We start from the raw sequence: 23,305 nt of genomic DNA, 5'->3' as shown, positions 1-23,305 counted from the left end.
GGCCAACGGGAGAGACGGGGAAGTCCAAACGCTGTCACACAGGTCACGTCTGTCGGGGTTCACGGCTTCTTTTTAATTTAGTGAACATTTGCACGTGAGGTGTGGAGATCGAATGAAACAAACAAAATTGAAGTAGGATGATAAGTTTTTCAACTAAAAGCATTGAAAGGATTACGTAACATCCCAACATAAAATGAATCCATTTGATCTGGTCGACAAGTTTCTCTTGGTAAAAGGGGAAAAGAGTCATTTTGAGGAATCCAAAAATTTAGTCACAAATGAGAAACTGCAAAGGCAGGAAATGAAAGAAACTTAAGAGAAAGGTCAAACATATTTATTGTCACTGTGGGTTCCTTCATTTCCTCGTTCAAAAGGAAGATTTTGTTGCTGATATAAAAAAAAAAAAATTGTTTGGAAGAAAATTGTGACATTTTTTCCTTGATCAAATAAAGCAAAGTGGACAAAAGTTGTTTCAAGGCCAAGATGTTGAAAACCACAAAGTAAAATTGCACCAAATCTTTTTTATGAGCATTCAGCACACATTTTGTCCTTACATCCAACTTTTAGCTTCTGATATTGTTAAAAAACAAAGAGCCTGAACACGGGGAGGGTCTTAATTCGGCATTTCTCTCACTGGTTATGCAAATAGCTGTCCAACGTCCAACACTTTAAAATCTGAAGAAAGTTTTCACAAGCCTGACTGGGGAAAAAAAACATTTTCTTTCCTCATATCAGGTGACCTTTTCGTCAACGTAGCCCTCATGAAGGATGAGAAAGTGATCAAATTGATGTTCCGACGCATCGAAAGCGCCCGAGAATGCCGCGAGCGCCGTTAAATCAAAAGGTTTGTGTACCCGGCCCGACGTGCGGAGAGGTGTGGCGGCGTTTTATTGGCTCCGGCGCCGAGAGGCTCGGCCTGCTTCCTCTGCTGCCGAGGATCGTCACGCCCCGCGTGACGCGGGAAGCTCGGCCGGCGGCGGCGTCCCGGCGAGGTGACCGCCGGCGGGACGCCTGACAGATTTATCTGTCCGGCTCCATTACTGTACTGCAGAGGGTGTGTGTGTGTGTGTGTGCGCGCGTGTGTGTGTGTGACGGACGCCGATTAGCGAGCGGATCTCACACCTCGCGCCGCTTCACGCCCCGAAGGCCGCGTCTGCGTTGAGTCACGCTCGCCACTTTCACATCTGTGTCCCGCCTTGTCAGTCAGCCCTCCTTCCTCACCTTCATCCCACACACACACACACACACACACACACACACACACACACACACACACACACACACACACACACTGTTACTGTCACGGCGCAAAGCATGGTGGGACGGATCCGCCGATAACCAGATTACGGTCTGATCACGTGTGGATGGAGTAACCTGGTCTCTGTGTCTCGCCTCGTCAGTCTACCCAGCATGCACCTCATGGGTGTCGCTTCCAGTTTATGAGTTCAGGAAGCTTCAGGTCTGACCCCGTGACCTTTCTGACCTCCGGCCTCCGTTTGGGAAACCGAAGCGCGACAGAGAAGGTAAGCAGAAGAAAGTGGGCCGAGTTTCTTCTTCTTTCTTTCTTTCTTTTTTTTTTTTTTTAAGAGCCGGCCAGCCTTTTGACGCAGACGGGGAGTGGAAAACCGTTGCCATGGAAACCCCACCCTGCCTCTCCAATGAGTCAATGAGTAAGTGAGGGAGAGGGAACAGAGAAAAGAGGGCGAGCTGGGTGAATCGGAAGGATAAGACGAAGCGACTGAGGGCGTTTGTCCGATCGGCTTAACCTTCGTGAAAAGCAGGAGGAAGGCGAACGATCCAGAGAGAGGCAGACGCTCCCGTTTACCCAGAAGCAGCTCGTCCTGTGGGGGTCACCTCAAGTCTGACTGCTTCTGAAAAAGCGCCGGCCTGATTCTCATTCACACTCACGCCGAGCTCCTTTTTTTTTTTTTTTATGTCCGGGTTTCCGCCATTTATCGGGTCTCTCGCCGAGACGCTAAATAATGAATGGCGGGACGCGGGGGAGCCGTTAGTCTTTTTATTATCCTGATTATTGCTGTCATCCATCACACATCAGGCCATTAAACAGAAACACAGACATGTGACGAACTGAGGGAGGCCAGGAGGGGGGGGGGATCAGAGATACCTGGGAGATAAAGCAGTCTGAGGCCAGGTCAGTTCACTTCCGAGGCGCCGAAAGAAAGAGCCGAATATGTTAAAATACAGCAAATAAGACAGGCATGAAAAGGTTAAACAGCTTCATAAGGTCACATGTTAAGAAGCTGTTGAAGACTGTGAACCAAGTCTGTGATTTTCAAAGCCCCAAACGCTGATTTGTGCAAAAACTCACCCGTTTTCAGATCAATTTTCTATTTTTGGACTCGTCGAATGACAGTTAAAATCTTTATTTAGACAAGAGAGAAATTAGCCACCGCAAACATTTGTAATACAAATGAATGATAAAAAAGAAGCCGCAGCAAAACCTCTGAGGTTGCATAAACTCCCGAAATACAAACGTAATTCAGAATTCAGGGTTCTTTTAATGCTAATTCGTCACAGCTTCTGTGGACACAGGCTAACGAACAGAGAGGGATAGAAACTGGAAAAGCGATGAAAGCTGAAGGCCCTCTGGAGAAAGTATTAAAGACAAGCAGCAGCAGCAGGACTGAAGAGAAAGACCAGCAGATGTTCGTACTTCCTGCGATGCTGTCACACTTCGGTACGATCGCGACTGATGACCGTGGCTCGGCAGATGGACGTGGAGCGTCTTCCTCCCACATCAGCAAACGCCGTCGGCAGTTCTGCGCAAACTCGGCGCCAAAACTCCCATTACCCGGCAGCCTCTCAGCGGACGCTGGACACAAACGCGTGCAGACATGCTCTCGCAAACTTTAAAGACGGACGTGGGAAGATCCAATCACACCCTTCATAAACTTTACGTCTCCATTAGCGGATGTTCACCTGCGCGGCGGGTTTTAGGAGGCCCCACCTCCGCAATCAAATCACTCCCTGCAGAAGTATGGCGGTGCGAGGTTAATGGCGGACGCCGGGGCCGGCCGGATCGACCGGAGGGAAGTTCAGCTGAGACTTTGTGTTTGGGCTGCGTCGGAGAGAGGTGGACTGGTCCAGCCGGGCCGATCCAACTGAGCTCTCTTTGGGAATAATTCAAGTCTTTCTGGTCCAGATTTGGCATCTTATTTCTCCCCGTTAGCGCCGGTCAGGAGTCGACGGCCCGGTGTTGCTCCGGGTCGCTCCACTCACACGTTCGGTTAGAAATCAAGAAAGCGAGGAGCTTTTCCTTTACCTGCGGCCGACCTCCGGGTCACGAGCTCCATTATTTACAGACTGTCAGAAACGCCGCGCTCGCTTGTCACTAAGTGCTTTACTGTGTCCGCTGAGCTAAAACCAGAGGAGGAAGGCTTCGGGACGAAGTGAACAAAAAGAAGGGAGGAGGAGGAGGAGGGGAAGAGAACCAAGACAGCGAACAAACAACAGGACTGACTGACTTTTGAAGGAGATGACGCATATCATTTCATAAATAAATGGAATTTCCCAGCACATATTCATAATTGATTCAGCATTTTCAGAGAAAACATGAGAGGGACTTGTAATTTTAATCTTTCAGTTGACCTTCAAGTTATTTACTTGGAATGTTGTAAACACTTAAAAATGACTTGAAATATTTAGGAGCTTCCAGGTCTTCCTCCCGCCCCGCTCCGGAGTTTTCACATTAAAACACAGTCGGGGGGCCAGATCGCAAAAATCTGTTGAACTGCTGAGCTTCACCCCAAAGATCCAGAGTTCTGAGCCGCTCCGGCGCTTTAACTAGTCTGCTCACACGTTTTGCACCGGGCCGTTTCTGCTCCCATCAAATCTGTGTGGATTACCCGGCGATAGGCTTGATTTCACCGGGGCTCAGGCTATTAACGCCCTGACCTTGGATTTCAACCAGGCAATTTGTCTGAGAGCCGGCGCGGCCTCAGCCGCCCTCGCCGACTCGGCCCGAGCGGCGGCGGCGGCGGCGCTCGCCGTCCGCCCGCCGGCCTCCGCCCGCCCCGCAGAGACGGCCTTTCTTTACCACTCAAGGGTTGTGTTTAAATTGCTGTGATGAACTACTCCACATCCATCACTTGTAATTCTCGTTTCTCTCTCGGCCCTTTAGTCTTCATTAGGTTCACCGCTCGCCGCAGACCTCAGCCGGGCCCGGAGCGGCTCGTTCTGTAGCGGTTCGAGACGTGTTTCGGCACTTCGCCCCTCATGCGGCGAAAAGTCTTTCATCTTTCAACCGCATGTGGCCCGTTTTAAAGAAAACAGCCTCAGTATCAACATGCTTCGTTCATATTTGGGATGATAATCACTTCTTTGCCTCAACCGGGTTCCTTCTCTTACTGGGATAAATAACTCAACAGCAAACTTTTTCACAGCTCAAGTTCCTTTATTTTGTGTTTCGGCCATTAAAACCCAAAACAACCACGCGGTTTCCCTAAACGGGGCCTTAATGTCCACTAATGTCTAACATCTGCACTCAACCCACCGGCGGACGCATAAGGGAGCAAATTATCATCTAAAACTGCAAACGCCACATATTTTATGCAGCAGCGTGGAAGCCTGTTGGCCCAGAGTCGGAGTGGAGCTGCTCTGATCTCCGGTCAGACACACTGCTGAAGCCTGAAGCATCGTCTCTCTTCCTCGACACAATCGTCCATCTGCAGCCCGCTGAAGCGTGTTATTTACATCCCTATAATCAAGTCTCTGCCCTCCCACCTGCTTTACGTTCCTCAGCCTTTCTGCGTCGGTCCATTTCTTCCCCTCATGCTCTGAGTGGTTATCAGAGAACATTATGCTGGTGTTGCAAATACATAAAAGTATTTATTTGGCTTTCTCGTGCTGTTTTCTGTACCGAGAGGGGGACAGGAGAGCGTTCTCAGGGCAGTGCACCTCCATTAGGGATTCAGAGGGGGAGCTCGCCACCAGACAGCTGGGCCTAATGGCACGGCGAAGGCTAACACACACTCTCCACACAGATAAGAGCCTGTACACACACACACACACACAGACACACACAGACACCTCTTAATATCACCGGCCGATGCCAACGAGCGCGCCGTCAGCAAACAAAAGCCAAACAGGCATCAGAAGAATATAGATGAAACATCAGAGTCTAAGCCTGCGTGAGCATTGCTGGTTTAATAAGATTGAGAAACGTGCGCACGCTCACACAGGCCTCAGCTCGATAAGCTTCGAGTTCGCAACGCAATCCTGAAGTAAAAACAGCGAGTATCAATAGCTGAAAGCCCTCCAAGTCTTATCTCCGGTTGTCGACAGCACTCGCTCACCACTGTGCGCTCTTGCGAGGCGGTTAATGCGGCTAATTAGAGACGGAGAGTTGCAGTCAACACTTGATTTTTAAAGGGTGGAAACTTCCAAGCGGAACTGACTCCGCTCCAGACGAACACTCCAGCAGCTAATCGATCGGCGCGCCGACGGGCGTCCAGGAGATCCGGGACCTGCAAACCAGCGATACACGGGGAGAAAATGTCACGGCAAAGCTGCTCATCTCAACAGGAAGATGAAGAAAAAGAGGAAGAAGAGGAGAAAACAGCTCAGAGAAGCAACGAGCATGACTGAATCGACGGTCTCCAGAGGCTGCACCAGGCCTGGACGGACGTTTTGTTCTACAAGTTCCACCAAGGTTTCCACCAACCATGTGCTTTCAGTTCCTAAAATACGACTATTTCAGTGATTTTAGACGTAAAGCACCCTGCTTGTGACTGAAAATGACTTAAGAGAGGAACAAGCTGAATCCTATCAAATGATTTCCAAATTCAGGATGACCAAACATGTTGATAAGCCTGTCCCTCATCCCAGCAGAGCATCTTGCCTAGATTTCAAAGTTTTATAGGTGAATCAAACAGGCTTCCAGCTCCCAGTTTTTAACAGAGTCCTTTCAGGATCAGACTTTAAACCCTTCTATCTAACCAGTGATAGTCTGGGTTGGATAAGGACCATTTTCTCGGTTCTGCTGCTGTCGGTTTGAACTGACCTCCTCACTCCTGCTGTACTAACATCACACCGTCTGGTGGTCTGTGGCCTCTGCACCGACTCATCCCTGCAACACGTCTCTATTTGATTTCAAGAGGCTAACACAGATCATCTTCCTAAACTAAATTTAAAAATGAAATCTGGTGGAGCTAATTGTTTGAGCAGACACCATTTCAAAGTTCTGCTGCTGCAGGTTTAGGCTGGGAGACTTCATAGAATTGAAACTTTGCTTGTTTTCACTCACAGTCCAAACCTGTCTCACTGCATGGCCTTAACTTTGCGTCTCTTCTTCGCTCTTTTCAGCCTTTTCTCCACCTGTCAGGAGGTACCTCTCTCTCTCTCTTTCTCCCTCTCTGCGGAGCTCAAACCTGTAATCAGTGCTTCCTGTCCTCCTGAGTCTGAGCTCTGTTCATTATTTTGTTGTTCTCTGTTCTCTTCTCTCCTCGACATCCCCTAATCCTAATCCCACCTCTGTCTGCTGCTGTTGGAGCTTTCTTCCTGCAGGAAAAGGATTTCTCTATCCTCTCGCGAAGTTCTGAGGAGTTTCTCATCTATAAATCCATCCTGAATGACGCCATCGGCGGCAGGCTTCTCGCAGGACTCACAATATGTGAAAAAGCCGCGTTGCAAACTCTAAGAGGTTCAACAAAAGCATGCATGTGAGGCGAGCTCGCCCAACACGTTCATTTCAGTCGAGCTTCCCTGCTCCTTTTGTCGCCGCACCGCACAGCCGCCTCGACTGATAATCCAGCCTTGGCGAAAAGCAGAAAAAGAAACGTGTCTGGAAACCGGAGGTGAGCCGAGGTAACGGAGACGGGGAGGAGGGAGGGCGGCCGAGGACGGAGCCACTCACAGGGAACGGTGCGGAGGTAGAGGTTGTCCCGGATGATCTGCTGCAGCTCGTGGTCCACCGAGCCTTTCTGGAAGCGCAGGTTGAGGTAGTGGCGCAGGTCCTTGTCTATCACGCCCCCTGGAGGAGCACAAAGGGCGGGAATCAGCAATCAGGGCTGGAACCAGCAACTTCAAATCAGGCTTTCGGAGTGAGGACAGAACCAGTCCAATCAGGCCTCCGTCTGAAACAAGGACAACCGGCTGTGCTTGTGAACTAAAAAAAAGGGAACATTCAAACACTGCAGTGACAAATGACCCAGAAAACACTCCAGTAAACAATCTGAATTTGCTAAAATCCTACAAACAAGCAGGCGACGCTGACGAACGCCCGAGTCTGAGCGCAGCCTCCGATTGGTGGAGGTTCTGGCTGAACGTGTGGAGAATCGTCCACCCAGTGTCCTCCCCCAGGGGCCGAGGTTCCTCCCTCCTCCTCCCTCACCTGAACCCCCCCCCCACACACACACGCACACTGCTCCAGCAGCCCCAGTTCTCTGAAAGGACTTCCACTTAAACCAGTAAATCTCGCTGGCTCAGCAGGACGGAGGGACGGCGGGGGAAGGGAAGGGGGGGGGGGCTAACACAGGACTCCACACGCTCTGGAGATGGAGGCAGGAGGAGCAGAGTTCCTCCGCCGGCGTGACCGGAGGGATTCCTCCCGACTCGCCGCTCCCGGTCGCTCCTCTGCATGCGAGCGAAGCGGCGGACGGACCGGAGAGGCGTTCGTCTAACCTTCAGCATCCAACTTGGCACGGTGCCGTGCAGCGTTTACCCCCCCTACACCCCCCCCCCCTCCGATCCTGAAGCAATGACATCCAGGCATGACACGACGGCGAGCGCGCACGCCAGCCTCCCAGACAGCCCAGGCGACGCGCACACGCGCATCCCAACATGCGACGGTCTCAGACAGGAGGCGGGCGCACGAACACAACGAGCGGCCCATTAATTCACAAATAACCCAGTTTGGAAGTTTTCTGTCATTCCGGAGGCGGGGGAGATCAATTATTGAGCGCGTTCTGGCTCACGCGCTCGTCTGTTTTGGCGTGCGTGCGCGCGTGCGTGCGTGCACACGCGCCCAGGCATGCATTAATCCTGAACTAATTCACGGAGCGCTGCGCTGCGCTGCGCTGCGATCGTGCACAAAGCCCCTGAATCGGAGGCTGGTCGCACCGGACGGACGTGGAGCGGCGGGAGCCGCCGACCTCCACATCTGCATGAGAAAAGAACGCAAGCCACCGAGCCTGCATACTGAGAAGGTGAGCGCACTCCAAAAGAGAAAAAAAAAACCTCACGTGCACACACACACACACACACAAATGAAGACAGTGAATGGCACCTCTTGTGCGGCCAGCGGTGTCAGTCCTCTTTCCACAGGTTTCTTTTTTTTGTGATGCAAATACGTCTCCACTGAAGGGAAAAAAGATCTTTATACTCCTGCAGGAATCCCCCCCCCCCCCACCCCCCGACTCCAAAACCCCCGGCCTCTCCCGGACTGTCCCGGTCCCTCGGGTCCTCAACTCCGCCGCCGTTCGCCCGGAGAAGCCGGCGCCAGGCAGCAGGATCCCCTCTCCCGGCACTCCAGCGAGGAGAGACGAGGCGGCAGAGCGCGGCGCGATGAGTGGCTGAGGAGGAGACAGGGCAGAGTGTGTGTGTGTGTGTGAGAGTGTGTGTGTGAGAGAGAGAGAGAGAGAGAGAGAGAGAGAGAGAGAGCGAGGGAGACACAGCGGGGGAGAAAAGAGGAGGGAGAAGGGAAGAAGTGTGTGAGCGAACCGCTGAGGCTGGGCTCCGGCGCCGGGGACCGATCGCGCTCCGATCCCTGCAGGTTCTCAGGTCCTGCGACGCCCCCCGTCTGCAGCGCGCGGCACTGCACGTGTCCCGCTTTCAGACGCTCGCCTGCCCACCCGTCTTCCGCACGCCGACTCCAAACGCAGACGGCGTGCTGCTCTGCTCCCACGGAGAGCCTCCCGCCTCGCTCAGCCGCGGTTTGTTTACAGTCTCAGACGTTTCTGCCTCATTTTTATCTGCAAACTACATTTTTCATTCTGCATCTCTGCATTTTTATACAAATTCTATTCTTATTCTTAACTACAGATCGGTTGTTTGAGCCGTCGTTTCCCCAAGTTGAATGTTTCAGGTTCGATTCCCCATCTCTCTCTGTCTGTCAAGGTGTCCTTGAGCAAGACACTGAACCCAAAGCTCGTTGCATGGCAGTGTGTGAGTGTGTGTGTGTGTGTGAGAGAGAGAGAGAGATTAGCAGCTTTGCTCTGCTCAAACGGTGGAATCCATTCACCATTAAACACACACTCACACTCACACACCTGCGAGCAGACAGCAGTGTTCTATAAACATCCGCTTTGTCAGAGCCGGACATTCGTGTGGACGGACCAACAAGTTGGATTCCGATTCGGTGACTGTCGATTCTAAAACTATACCAAGTCCAGGAGGATCTGGACTGACGGGCACGGTGCTCTCGACTGTCCTTCTACTTGCACATCTGCAGAAGTATTTCAGTATTCAGAAGTATTCAGTGGGTCCTAGCATCGTTGTTGTGTAAACAGACTTCCAAAATTCTTTGAAGGTTTGGTGTTTTCCCTTGATAACGTTGAGCTAACAGAGCCTGAAACGCTGACAAAACCTCACAGTGCAGCTCGCAAATTGTCCGCAAATCCAAAGATAAATCCGTTAGCACATCAATCAGTGCGTCAGCCTCCAAGTTTCATCCATCAGTTGGTCCCGGTTCTGCCCGAGACGTGACGCTTCAGGTGGAGAAGCGCGGACGGCAGAGGAAGAAGAGGCACCAGAAGATGGAAATTGGAGCAGGAGTTAATTCCACCTGAACCCAGAGGGGCCGTGACGGATGGCAGCTTGTGTACACCACACTGAAAATCATCTTAGCATGATGGAAAATAAAAAGGGAGCGTTTCTGGCGCGTTTGGAGCCGAGAGCAGCCATCAAAACCGTTCCCGAAACAGATGGGCGCATGAAAACTGTTGTTGCTCTCCTGAAGAAGAGAATCACCCCCATTTAAACTCAGCAGGTGTCACGCAAATCCCCCGGAGAGGCAAGGGGGCGAGAAAACAGCCTGTTGAGAGTCAGAAAAACAAGGCGGCAGCTGGTTCCTCGGGGGGATTGAGGTGCGATCGACGCTAACTGCCTGCAAACGGGGAGCGCCAGGCGAGGCTTCACGCACAGGACATAAAGTCAATTCATCAATGGGAAGGGAACCAGCAACTCCTAAAATTTCTCTATGCCTTTCTATGTGTGTGTGTGTGTGTGTCTATGTCTGTGTGTGTGTGTGTTGCAATCTCCAGCAGACAGCTGTGCGGATAATCAGACTCATTAAAAGATCAGGCGGGATTCGAGCGCTGCCAGCTCGGCCAGACACGCCCCGCTCTCCTCTGATTGGTCTCAGTCGACACGAAGACAGCTCAGAATGAGCAACACAAAAGGAAACGACGCGTCGCTTTCTTCCCGCCAAACAAAGCGGTTCTAAAAAAAAAAAAAAAAAAAAAAAAGAAAGAAAGAAAGAAAAAAAAAATCCATGGACAAAAATATTTCATTTCAGGTTTTGCTGTTTGTCTTCCCGTGTCGGCCGGTTCCTCAAGCGGCAAACGGTTTAGTCGTCTCTGGGTTTAGGAGCCTTGAGGCTGATACACACCTATATAATCAGCATAGCTGAGCTGCTATCAATGCAAACTCCATATTTCAAAGACAATCTTTGAACTGAGGCTCAAACTAACAACAAAATCTACAGAACTGTTCCTTTATTTATTTTTACACTTTTCATACGTTAAGATTTCCTCAGATATTTATATTACCTTTTTGTGCAATATTATATTTAGGTTCTTAAAAAGATCTTCTCACAGGTGTATCTTTCAAGAGTTCTTACATAAAAGTCTGGATTTTCAAACCTATTTGGTTATTTTAACCAACCAGCAGCCCCCACTAGTGGCCTGGCATGATAACGACATAGTTTTCAGTGTTTTTCATTTCAGGGTAAACGGACGCCCTTTTCAAAACATGTCACGCCTTTTCGCTCGTTTCCTGGCATGACAGGAAGCAGCCTGGGCTGTACTCACGCTGAAAGGTCTCAGTGGTTGAACAGTTCACCTCCTCGCCATGGAAAATCCTCTCAGCTGCCTTCCTGGACCTCTCTGGAGAATCTCCATCGCGTCACGAATTGAGGAAGTCAGTGAAAAAGCTCACATTCTAAAATACATTTGACTCCATTTACGTCCGCTGAACTGGGATTTCTGCAGGTGCGACAATGGAGAACGAGCAAGTTGGCTGAACTCGACTTGAACCTGATTTTGCATAAAGGCATGTGATTACACCAGGGGCTCCACCTCAACTGAGCAAATTATTTGCATGCACGAACGCTGTTGGGTGAGAAACCGGCAGCGATTTGCATACAGGCAGGGAAGCGAGTGCAACGCCGATGATCAACCCGCGCAGCATTAATGAGGAACGCCGCCGCCGCCGCTGGAATCCACACGGCGCGGGAAGGACTCTGTTTGCGGATTCTGTTTACGGCTCCGGCCGTTAACGGTGTTTGGATGTCGATCAGGTACAGCGCCGGGGTCTCGGATCCACGTGGATTTATGATTGAGATGGGCTTTTACACGCAGAGCACACATTTCTGTTTGTGAAATTGCTCAGAGCAGCACACACGGCTTCCCCTCGCAGTTTTACCCTTCAGGCCGTTCAGCGGTGAAAATGAGCGACTATTTCCGTTTCCACTGGTACAGATCAGGCAACGGGTGGAAATAATGATGCATATATGCTGAATCAAGTCAAGACAAACTGATAAATTCCCAAAAAACTAAGAGTAATTTGTGACTAATGGTGGTGGAGCTTTAAACGATGGAACAGTCAATGGGCTCCACATCCACCGACACCATGAAGATAGAGTCTCATGAATACTTGGCTTAGATTTACTTCAAAGTTCAGCCTAAAGCTTTCAAAAAGCTTTGCGTCATCTCTCCAGAGCAGAGGTGTCCAAACTCTCCCCATTAAGGAACACTCACCACGACTGAAGCAAATAACTGCAACCCTGACATTTCCTGGACTCATTTGTTGCCTTGTTGTTTCTGCCAGCGACAACATTTTCTGATTTTTATCTGATTGGTCTGGCTTCTGCATTCCAGTCCCTGAAGTGATGATTAGTGCGCCAGCGACGGCGCCCTCCACAGACCGGATATTCACTTTATACACAGCAATGCAGGTGAACACAGCTGAGCGGACTTCACTTACATGGTGTGATTTACAGCTCGTATGATCACACTGGTACATTTACAGCCGGCAGGATCTCTTTGGATCATCTTTCCATTGTACCTGAAAAGGCTTTCATGACTAGCCACATTTTTCATTTCCAGAAGCGACCTAATCACATTTCAGTAATCGAAGGTCTGAGTGATGCTCGAGCGTCTGATGCACTTCCATCTCCAGGTCACCAAATGGTCGGTCCAACTCAATAATGACTAAACGATGAGGTTACTGCAGCCGAATGTCAAGCGCCGCGGCTGATGAACTACTTCTCCCGACCCCGTCGCTCGTTAGAGGAGGACGGTCCGTCCACAGGAGGGATCTGGAGCCGGTCTGACCCAGTTTGATGCCGGTTCTGATTCTTTCCAGTCCCTCATTCCCATTTCGCCATTTCCGTTGGGGTTTGGTGTCTTTCCAGGATCGTTCATGGTTCTTAGATTCCCTGTTCCAACTGTTCTGGTGCTCTTGAGCAGAGGCAGAGGTATCGATGAAGAATTCATGACAATGATGCTTAGAACCACTGAAAACGCAGATTTGTGGCAACTCATGCAAGTAAATGGACAATAATGGCGGTGATGACTCCCAGTCCTGATTCTCCTGGGACGACACCTGCAATGTTCTTTTTTATTTAATAAATCCTCATGAAATATGTGCCTGGTTAATTACATCACTTGTAAATTGGATGGCTGGCGGTCACATAAAGCCGCAGGGCAGCGATTCCAGCTTTAATAACATCCGCCGACTGTATAACCTGAGAGACTGGAAGACACGGCAGCGGCTGATTGAAAGCTGCTCTGTGACCTGCCAGACCTCACAACCCTCCCGACTGAACCAATGAGCTGCCTCTGGAAATGAAGAGGATGAAGAGCAGGCAGAACCTGTTTTTTTGTTTCTGTTTTTTTTTTTTTTTTTAATCCCCATGTCTGCTCCTTATCAGTCAGCGCTGCATCAGGCCACTCTCCTAAGCTCCTGACTGCCCGAACGCCTCCCGCCGTGTCGGAACCGCCGCTGTGCAGCCAGCCAATAACGCATTAGACAGAATTAAAGTTCACAACCGGCCGCCGCTTGACGCCGGCTGTGTATGACTTTCACTCGTCTTTCGGCTCTCTGCATTCATGACTTTCCCTTCTCCTTTCCCCCCCCCCCCCCGGTTTCTACATTTGAAGAAGAAAGATAATTATCCTCCAACGTTGTTACTTATTCATGCGGCGTGTCGGCGGTTTGGAGACGACACGTGAAGAAGGTCTGATTAAGACGGCGAACATTTGCAGGAAACTAACGACGAGGTGGAGACGCACAGAAGTCTGACGCCAAAGAGGCAAAGTGAAGGAGGAAGGTGTGGGTGGGCAGGGGACGAAAGCATTCTTCTAAACATAATTACATACATTGAAACCGTCTAATAATATGCAATGAAAGGCAATTACAGATGCAAACAAGTGAAACCACAGCAGATAAAGCTTTTGCTCCATCCACTGTTTTTAAGTGGCGACTCCCGCTGCCACCGAGCAGCGAGGAAACCAGCAGCAGGAAGACTAAAGCTCCCGAGCAGCGTCCAGGAGAGTGTGAAATAACCTCGCTGGGCCGGTGGAGGAGCCATGTGAATGTCAGCGTGGCGCCGCATGAGGCTCGCTCGGGGGGAAAATCTCAACCCCGCTTCGGGGTGACAGGAATCTCTCTCTCACCATCTCCTGTCAAACTCCTTCCTTCTATTTACCTGCAGCACGGCGGAGGCTTGTGCGACACCAGAGGAGACGGTAAACACGGCAGCAGCAGACCCGTGAAGCGCTCTCGCAGGGTTTTAATTAATTTAACGCGCCCCTGTTGAGCGAGTCAGGGTGAGAACAACCAGGACGGGGACATTGTTTCAAACCAAAAAGAAAAAAAAAAAAAAAAAAGCAGTTTACACAGCTTCCAGAGTAATTACTGTAACCATAATAAAAAGACGGCGCTCCGTCTCTGAACTCCTTGACAGACGATGATTAGAGACAACCAGACGGGAAGACAGGATAAAACAGAGATGTTAAAATAAACCTGACAGAACAGAGGAAATAACACAGCTGAGTGGAATTTCTCCCAAACTGAAGGAAAAGGGACAATCGAACATCAATATTTACTTTCTAATTTGGACTTTTATTTCGAGATCGAACCCTGGATCCAGTGATCTCCTACGATAGAGTCGTCAGAGAGCGATTGAACAAGGCAGGATTTAAAACTAAACAAGCTTAACCGTAGAAATAAGAGGGTTGAATGTTTCAGTTCATGCTAGCCTCACACTCTGAAGGTTCCTGTTTTGACTGCAGGCCTGAGGGCTTTTCTATTTTCTTGTTCATCATGTCTGAGCTTCCTCACAAAGCTTTTTTTTGAAAAAAAAAGAAAAAAAAAATCTAATTAACTGCCGTTTGTAATTCATCGAGGACGTAACACGGCATCGAGACCCGAGGTGATACTTCAGCGTTGCTGCATATTGATGAAATCACTCTCTGAGGAACGGTTTCTACGGGATTCCAAATGGAAATGCTTCAATTTTGAGTTTTTCTTTGAGAGAAGCTCCACATTCACACAGCAACGTTTTGAAAACGATGTAGTTTTGACACGGGGCCACTAGAGGGTGCTGCTGGCCGTTCTTAATGAAGAATTCAAATACACACCCAGTGTGCAGGGAACAATAAACATCAACAATAGCGAGTATTTATTCACATTGTCCAGCGTTTAGAAAGAGTTGTGGCTCCCTCTGTTGACACGAGGTCGGATTCAGAGCGTTTATCTCCCGTTTCCATGGAGATGGACCATCTTTATGAAGCTTTACATTGAAGCTTTTTTCAAAAAGTTGCATTTTTGAGCGCCGTTGCGTAAACAGACACGCTAAACCCAACAGAAGTTTTCACCTGGAAGCATCGTGTAAACAGCACTCAACAGTAAATTTAGAAATATAATCACGATGAAGCTATTTCGCTTCGGAACGTGTTGTTAAAAAAGGCATGATGTTGAAATTAACGCATCAAATCTCACCATTTTCTTAGAGTATCTGTATTTCTTTGCACATTAACTGAAGAAAACAGCCGGAATCATTGAAAAGCGTAATTCTCACAGCTGACCCGGTCTACTCGAGGTCGCCTCTGGACAGCTCTAAACGTTTTCAGACATTTATAGCTCCGCACCGACAGATTCCCTGGAGGCGTCGGTTCACGGTTTGTCTATTATCCTCTCACTGAAGCGCCGGCGCGAGCTGCTGAGTCACTGCTTATTGATATTAACGACTCGCTGGCAGGAGCAGCGGCCACCAGGTTCCCTCCGACGCCGCGTCACTGATGAAGCTCGATTCCCATCGCGCCGCGCTCGGGCCAGTTTAATTGAGGTAACCCAATCAGAGCTTCGGCCCGCTGAGCTCGGCGGCGCTGCTGATAGGAGCTGATGGCGGAGAGATTAAAAGCGTTGCGGCCGAATCACGCTCCGCATATCCCCACATTCCCCCCACATGCTTATTTGCACATGGCGGCCGTGGCGAGCAGAGCGGCGAGGAGCAAACAGAGGCGGGATTATATTCTATGGAAATGTTTCTGCAGCGTGTGAGAGAGGGTAAGCTGGTGTGTCTGCTGGAGATTCCCTGCAATTATGTTTTAATGAGCTGCGACAACGCCGGGCTCAGAGGGGAAGTGCTGGAGATTTAATTTTAAAGACCGGGCACAAACACTGGGAGTGATCCATCAAACACACACACACACACACACACACGTTTACAGTTGAGATTTGTGGAAAGCTGCATGCGTCTGACCGGTACAGTTGCTTCATCGTCACAACCTGCGCTGTCAAAACAGCCGCCGCACACGACCAATCACAGCACACTTCACAGGCCTTTCGGCCCGACCGCATCTGGCAGCCCGGTCCTCAGACCACAGCGGAGCGGCGGGCCGCTCCACGTCCCCCGGCGCTACGCCTTTTATGGATAAACCAGAGCATCTCCAGCAGGGAGGAGGGGGGGAAATGCATCCGAAAGTTTACTGAAAAACATACAAATACACGCAGCACGCGCTCAATGTACGCAGGCCGGCCGCGTCCGGGCGAGAAGGAGAAGCTGCAGCCAGCGAGGATCATCCGAGGCGATCCGACGCCGGCTGGGACCCGAGCCAGGTCGGATCTCTGGAGGGACGTCACGCCTCCACGTGCAGCTCTCTCAGCGAGCAGAGCAGGTTTCAGGAGCGAGACGCTCTGAAAACCTGAACGCAGCCGCGCACGTCAACGCGCTGCTAATTCACACAGATAGGGGGCGCTGTGGAAGGCTGTACGGAACTCAGCTCAGGATTCAGAATTAAAAGCTGCGCTGCATGTTGTTTATGATAAATAGTCACAGTGCCAAACTGACGGACGTGAAACAGCCAATGAGTGTAATTTGACACCAGCCTCGGAGTCTTGCACTATAATGCACCGATGCTGGCTTGTATGACCTGAGAGCTGATGTACCGTGATGTTATTTCCTTTAAATATTTCTTCTGTTTTGTTTTGTTGTTGGGTTTTTCTTTATTTGCAAACATTCTAGACTTTTTCATAAAAAATAATAATTAAGATCAGTATAAAAAAATTAATAAGTTGCCAATTAACATCCTTAAACATGTAACTGTTAATTGACATTTTGATTAATTCTGGTATTCATATTGTTGCAAGATGGATTTGACAGAGAAACCAATATAAAACCACTTTGATCAAACTCCAGCATTAAACTCCCCCCTCAGCCACTGGCACTACAATCAATACAAAATGGATTATCAAACTGATCGTTTGTTAATTCTGTTTTAAACTCTTTTTTCCACAGCTTGGATTCCAACCCGGAGCCACAGGAAGTTCCCCGACTCATCCAGGTCGCTCCCTCTTCAGCGCAAACGCCACGGCGGAGAGAGCAGCCAGCCAACCATTTCAAATTCCTCCATGTCACCCATGTCCCCGGAACACACACACACACACACACACACACACACACTGCCCGGGGCGGTCTGCACTGGATTCAAAGCGCTGGCTCTCGCTCACTCCAAACACTGCTAAAAAGCCTCAGACACGGTCCAGCTCCTCCGAGTCCGACGGAGACGCCACCAGAACAAAGTTCTCCTTCAAGTTTCCTCGTGACCACGACTCCACTCCTACGTCTTCTGCTGGAAATCCTCGCGGCCGTTGCTCTGTCTCCTGAACGTTGTGGCGCTCGAGCGCTCTCCCGGACCCTGGCTTTCGCTTTGCTGCCATCTGACCGTGTTTTCAGCCGCACTTTCCTGGTCGGGTAACATCTCGCTGCAGAACAGGGCAGCGCTGATGGATTTTCCAGCACGTGACGATGATTACCACCGAGTGTCAGCAGGTAAAAGACCCGTCTGTGTACTCGGGGAAGGCAAAGAGTCTGGGGAAAAAAAGAACTTCATCCTGTAAACTTGAGGCCAATTTGAGATCCAGCGTGAAGGGCTGCCACAGGAAATTGACCTCGGCTTCAAGGGCTGCGGAAGAGGAGCTGATGAAATGCCAAACGGTGTGTTTTCCCACCGCTGATCTATACCGCCCATTTACCGTCTCGGCCCGCCTTAAGTGCCTCATTTTGTTCTCGCCGGCGAGGGCGTTCTGGGGGAAAACAGCCCTCCACATCAAGGCCGTCGTGTCTTCGAGAGCGGGAGAGGAGAGGCCTTCTCTGTCAGCTCATCTGCAGTCGGCACATCCGCCGTTATCGATTCCACGGCGATTGGACGCGAAGCGGCGCGACACAGACCGGGGACGGCTGAATCCATCTGAGTGAATATGTAAATGGTTTGATATGAGGCGTATAAAGTACGGATGCTGACAGTAAGTGTTTAGCGTTTGATGCACCGGCGCCGTTTTTATGAAGCCGAAGTCGATCGAAGCAGATTTTTCAGATCGTTGCATTTTGACAGAACCATTTTTGCTCTTTGTCTGTAAGCGATATGTCCGGAGATATCTCATGAAAAGATCATTTTGCTGTCAAGAACTCTGGTTTTTTTCTCCCTGAAGCTTTCTGGTAAATGACTTGTTTATGAGTCATTTCAGAATAATCCTTATTTATCTAATCCTCGCCTTGTTCACAGCTCCTCAAGTGATTTATTGTCTCAAAAACGATGTTTTAACTTTCTCCGAATAGCGAGATGACAGCAGGCCTCTCTATCAGCTACGCTAATCCTGTCAATAAGCAGCCTTCTGTGTAATTTGACATCAGCCTCATGGCATTTCTGGCCATTCCAGCATCAACAGCACTCAAATTACAGGATATTCATTTGCAGACATGCTTCGATAGTTCGTAGTCGTCTTTATGAATGCCGTAGTAACTGAGCTGCAGCAAAACGGTGAGGCTGGTGTCAAATTACATGTATTGAAACTATGGATATGGTGCATCTAATATAATCATATCTAAAATCTAATATCACGCCAATTCGGAAACGAACAGGCCGATGAGGCTTGTGTCAAACTACAAGACATGAACTGCTGCATCACACTGTAATTTGACACCAGCCTCACGGCCATGCTGACCGGTGTTGTGTCTGAGATAATCTGAAACGCTGGTTGTATCAATTTAAACGTGAACTACTCATAATTTGGGAATCCAATTTTTGATGGCATGCATACGGTAGGCTACTTGTAATTTGACATCAGGCTCACAGCTGGTTCATCAAGTGGGAGCAATTAGTCAACAGCTTTTGTTACCAGTCTCACCAGCTTTTTAAGTCAGTTTTTGACTTCATCCTGGGAAATTTAGTCACATTCTACTTGAAACCTGAACGGTATATTTCAGATCTGATGTTTTCCTCCAGATTTATACTTCATTTTCAAAACTTTCCCTTTTCTCCTGACATTTAAGCTTCCCTCTTGACATTTTGACTTAATAAAAAATCTTTCCCCTCACCTTTCCCCTTAATTTAGGACCAAATATACTGTCATGATCAATGGTATCATCAGAAATACAGCTTTCTCAGCCGCATTTATCAACCGAGGATCAGATAATATTCACCCTGCTTTAGATATAGAACATGTTCCACCTGTCGTGCTCCATCACCGACGCTCTCTGGTTGACGAGAGTCAAGTAGCCGAAGGCTGCGGAGGATCTAGAAAGGAGAAAGGCCCTCCTCAAACCTGACGCCGTTCTCCCTGAATCTCATCACACCTCCTACCTGTCATATCGGGAGCGGCGTGGCGGCTGAAGCTCATCAGCAAATGGCTCCCAAAAAGCCGATCTCATTTAAATGCAGATGAAATAAATATCGACGTGCCGCCTCGCTCTCTCGCCGCGGCTCGCCTAATTGATGCCAGCCGGCTCGCGGCGGCGCGACTATTGGCAGGGAGGACTGAAGGGGAAGGTGGGGGTGAGGAGGACGTGGAGAACATCCTTCCAGACCTTCATCACATATGGAGGAAGCAGGTGCTCTAATAATAGCTCAGAACACGATGTTACAACACAATGCGACACACACACACCAGAGTGTGTAGCGCTGCACGTGCTCTTTGATGAAACTGAAGCGGGTTTATGAAAGCTACAACAATCCGAGTTGCCACCGTCTCACACACTCCCGTGTGTTTTTGCCGCTCTGCTTTGACGAAGTAGTGAATTAAAATATGGAAAAATGTTCAACGCCACGGCAAAGTGATTGACTGTGATGAAAATTCATGAGTGTAACACGTCGCCAGGTTTATTTTTAGGACAATAAACTGAGTCTTCTTGTTTTTTTTTTTTTTTTAAATAAGTGCACTTCTGATTTCCAACTGAAACTTACGTCTATAGACATCCATCGATAGATCTGCATGCACTGCAGATGTAAACATAAAGGACAGACAAAAAGACGAGGTTTGGAAGAAACCTGGAAAGTGATCAGATCGCCGCCAGGCTGCGGGCGGCCGCCGTTAACTCACAGACCTGCGGGAGCTCCGCCGAGCCAAACCGCCATCGAGACCGGGCGCTAATGAGGCGGAGTGTGTCGGGCTGGGGGGAGAATGGAGGTGAAGCGATTCAGGCGAGAGGAGGGGGGAGAATATTGACTCACATTAGGAGGTTTTACATTCGCTCCAGAGCCACAGAGGGGTGGGGGGGGGTGTTGGACTGGGATCAGTCGTTCGAGCTGTCACAATATTGTTGCATCAGTGCCACACACTCGGTTTTTTGTTGATTTTTTTTTTTCTCCCCCTCGAGCAGGAGCAGAAACGTCTGCTGACATGCAGAAATTCTGCGGCGCAGTTTCTCTGTGAGAGTCGCAGGTATATTAAGGATGAAAATGCCACTGGGATTCAATCATCTGCCTCAGTGCTGTTCCAGCGTGTGAGAGTGTGTGTGTGTGTGTGTGGTGATGTGAGTTGAAGTTGAATCTTATGTTTTTTATTTGAATATATAAAATGTACATATTTTCTCTCTTTCCTGCAAGTAAAGAGTGAATATGATGATGATGATGATGATGATGATGATGATGCAGATTCAAGCACCAGTGACCCGAGCAGGTAAACCAGTCGACTGATGGAATACATTTAAAAACAAACCAAAGCACTGCTCTTGCGGTTTGCATGTTCTCCCTGAGCGAGTGAAGATTTCCTTAAGGGACGTCAGTTTTTCGTCCTCGTCCAAAAATGAGATTGTTGACTTCTGAATTGCCTGTCGAAATGTCAACGTGTGTGTTTGTATCTGGATTTAATGGATGGATGGATGGATGGATGGATGGATGGAGAAGGGTCTTATCACGGAAAAAAATAAAAAACACGGAAAAAAATAAAAAACACTTTCTGATGGTGCACTTGTGAGTTACTGTACTGAGTGCCTTTCCTCCTCTGTGATGTTTCTATCAGTAGATGGGAGCATCTATAGGTGTGATGAGTGTGTGTGGATGTGGAGTGTGTGTTGATGCGGCGTGTGTGTGGAGTGTGTGTTGAGTGTGTGTTGACGCTGGGAGTCCGGAGCTGAGCCTCCAGCCTCAGTCCTATTTTCAGCTTCAGTGGGCAGGAGAGAGGAGAGAGGAGAGCCGGGCCAGCTCAGGGCCAGACGGGATCAAACCGAGGCCCGTTTAACCCCCCCTCCACCCCCACCCCACCGACACACACACACACACTCACATCCATACACACACAGTGTATTCATTGTTTGCAAACTTAAAGTGAAAACATTGTTTTTGCAACTTCATTTCAGTAAAGCTTCAGGTTTACGAGGAATTGAAAATACTATGTTTCCATGGAAACACGAAAGAAGATGTAGTTTTCCCATTGGGCCACCAGAGGGGGCTGTTGGTTGCTTTCGGTCATGAAATCACAAACGGAGAAGAAAACGCCATCAACATGAACGATGGTGAGAACACGGACATTTGTACGGAAAGATGATGAAGTGGGATTGTTACTCCGACTAACCTTCAGCTCTAAAACCACCGAGTCCCTGGAGAACGAGGACCGGGAACCACAACGCTACAAACACACAGACTGATGCAGACGATGTGAAAGTGTTAGTTCCTCTACCTAACAGTGCTCTTTCTCTGTTTTTGATCCACCCTAATCGAGATGAACTGCACTTTTCTTTCATACTTTAAATTGTTCTACTAGTTGATTCATTATTTTATTCAGTCGAAACTCAAATGTTTTAAATAATCGCACTGATCGAACGCTTTATTGTGTTTTAACAGATTGAAATATTTCAGTTCCTGTCAAACAGACCTGCAGTAATTCTGCTATTTGATCAGTATCAGTAGCAACTAACCCACGACAAATGAGACCAATAAGGAAAAAGCTCCCAGAACGATTTTCCAGACGTTGGAGAGAACTGAAAACCATAAATGACAAAACTCAAATCTTAATTTACTGAAGAATTCTGAAGTCTGAGCGTTTTTTGGGGGTTTAAACTGCACGGAACTGACCAATATAGTGTGATTTCCACATTCTGGAAGAACCAACTCATTTTTACTGAAATAAATCTGGAATTTAGTCCGAACAGAACCATCATCCAAGCTGCTTTTCACCACGGATCCACTGATTTTCAGGTCTTCCGAGGCGTCTCCAGCGGACTCTGCGTTCTGCTGCTCGTCTCTGGAAACGGCCACTTGGCTCATGATTGATTGTCAAGCGAAATGTCATCTAATTTAAACTCATTAGAAAGGAACCGATCAGGTTAAATTAGTGTGAATGTCACTGACACCATGCTTGTAAAGCCCGGCATCGGAAAGGCGGCGACACGTGAACACGGGGCCGCGAAATACACAAATAAATTAAAGAAGTTAACTACATTTTAAAAAACAGCATTAACTTCTTCATCTGAACTGAACAGACTAATCAGTCTGAAATGAGCAAACTGTTCTTCATCCCTGACCTTGGATCATTCGGCAATTTCTCAGTTGTAATTGTCTCACTTAAATTTTAATTAGAAAGATGTAGAGTTTAATATCTGGAGAAAGGGAACGAGGCTTGCGTGGAAGGAGTTTTCTTTTTCCTTTCTCCAAAACAAGAAATTAACTCGATCAAAATGCAAATATCTGAGTCAGACCTGTTGCATTAATATAAACACTCATGTTTCCGGAATGTCATTTCCAATAGATCTAATCAGATGAGGGTAAAGTCGTCCCAGAACCACTGAACACTTTTTCTTTTGGGCTGAAACCACCACCGTTTCTTCCCCCTTTGAATTCAGACGGATGAACTTTTCTTTTGAAAATCTTTTTCTTTGTTTCTAAACCCGCTGGATTCCACATTGATGTATTCAGTTTAATGTTTTAACTTTCATCCTGACCCCCGTTAGTGTGCACGGTGTCGGCCCGGAGCGCACGTGAAGAGTGGGCTCCCCTCTTATGAAGCCTTTTCTCGCCGTTAGAAGTGAATTACGGCGCCGCGTCGCGCCGCCCGGCTCAGGGAAGGTCAGAACATAACAGGCTTTTTTTTTTTCCTCTCTTTTCGGTAATTGTCCGTTTGAAATGTGCTGCTTCGCTGCACCGCCACACTCTCCACTTCACCTGATGGTCTTTTTTTTACTTCTGCTCTAACCTAATCTGGCCATTGTTTCAACACTAAAGCACTGTGGACTTTTGTTCCTGTAACTCATTATTGATCCCATGCAGAGGAGATTTGTCTTTTCGGGTTTTTTTTTTTTCCTGAGGTGCTTTAAGTTTATTCCCTTTCATAGGGACCAATCACGAGC

General features: G+C 48.7%; 1 protein-coding gene across 1 annotated transcript in view; it reads right to left on the bottom strand.

The window, feature by feature from the left end:
* Positions 1-23,305, bottom strand: part of magi2a (membrane associated guanylate kinase, WW and PDZ domain containing 2a) — a 162,050-nt gene that overhangs the window by 112,801 nt on the left and 25,944 nt on the right. The window contains 1 exon segment of the mRNA XM_030113200.1: positions 6,875-6,991. Within this exon segment, the coding sequence (XP_029969060.1) occupies positions 6,875-6,991 (117 nt within the window).

Source organism: Salarias fasciatus, chromosome 17 (assembly GCF_902148845.1).
Source record: "Salarias fasciatus chromosome 17, fSalaFa1.1, whole genome shotgun sequence".
In the NCBI taxonomy this organism is placed as follows: Eukaryota; Metazoa; Chordata; class Actinopteri; order Blenniiformes; family Blenniidae; genus Salarias; species Salarias fasciatus.
The sequence above is the reverse complement of the archived record's forward strand: the minus strand, read 5'-3'. Positions and strand labels throughout refer to the sequence as shown.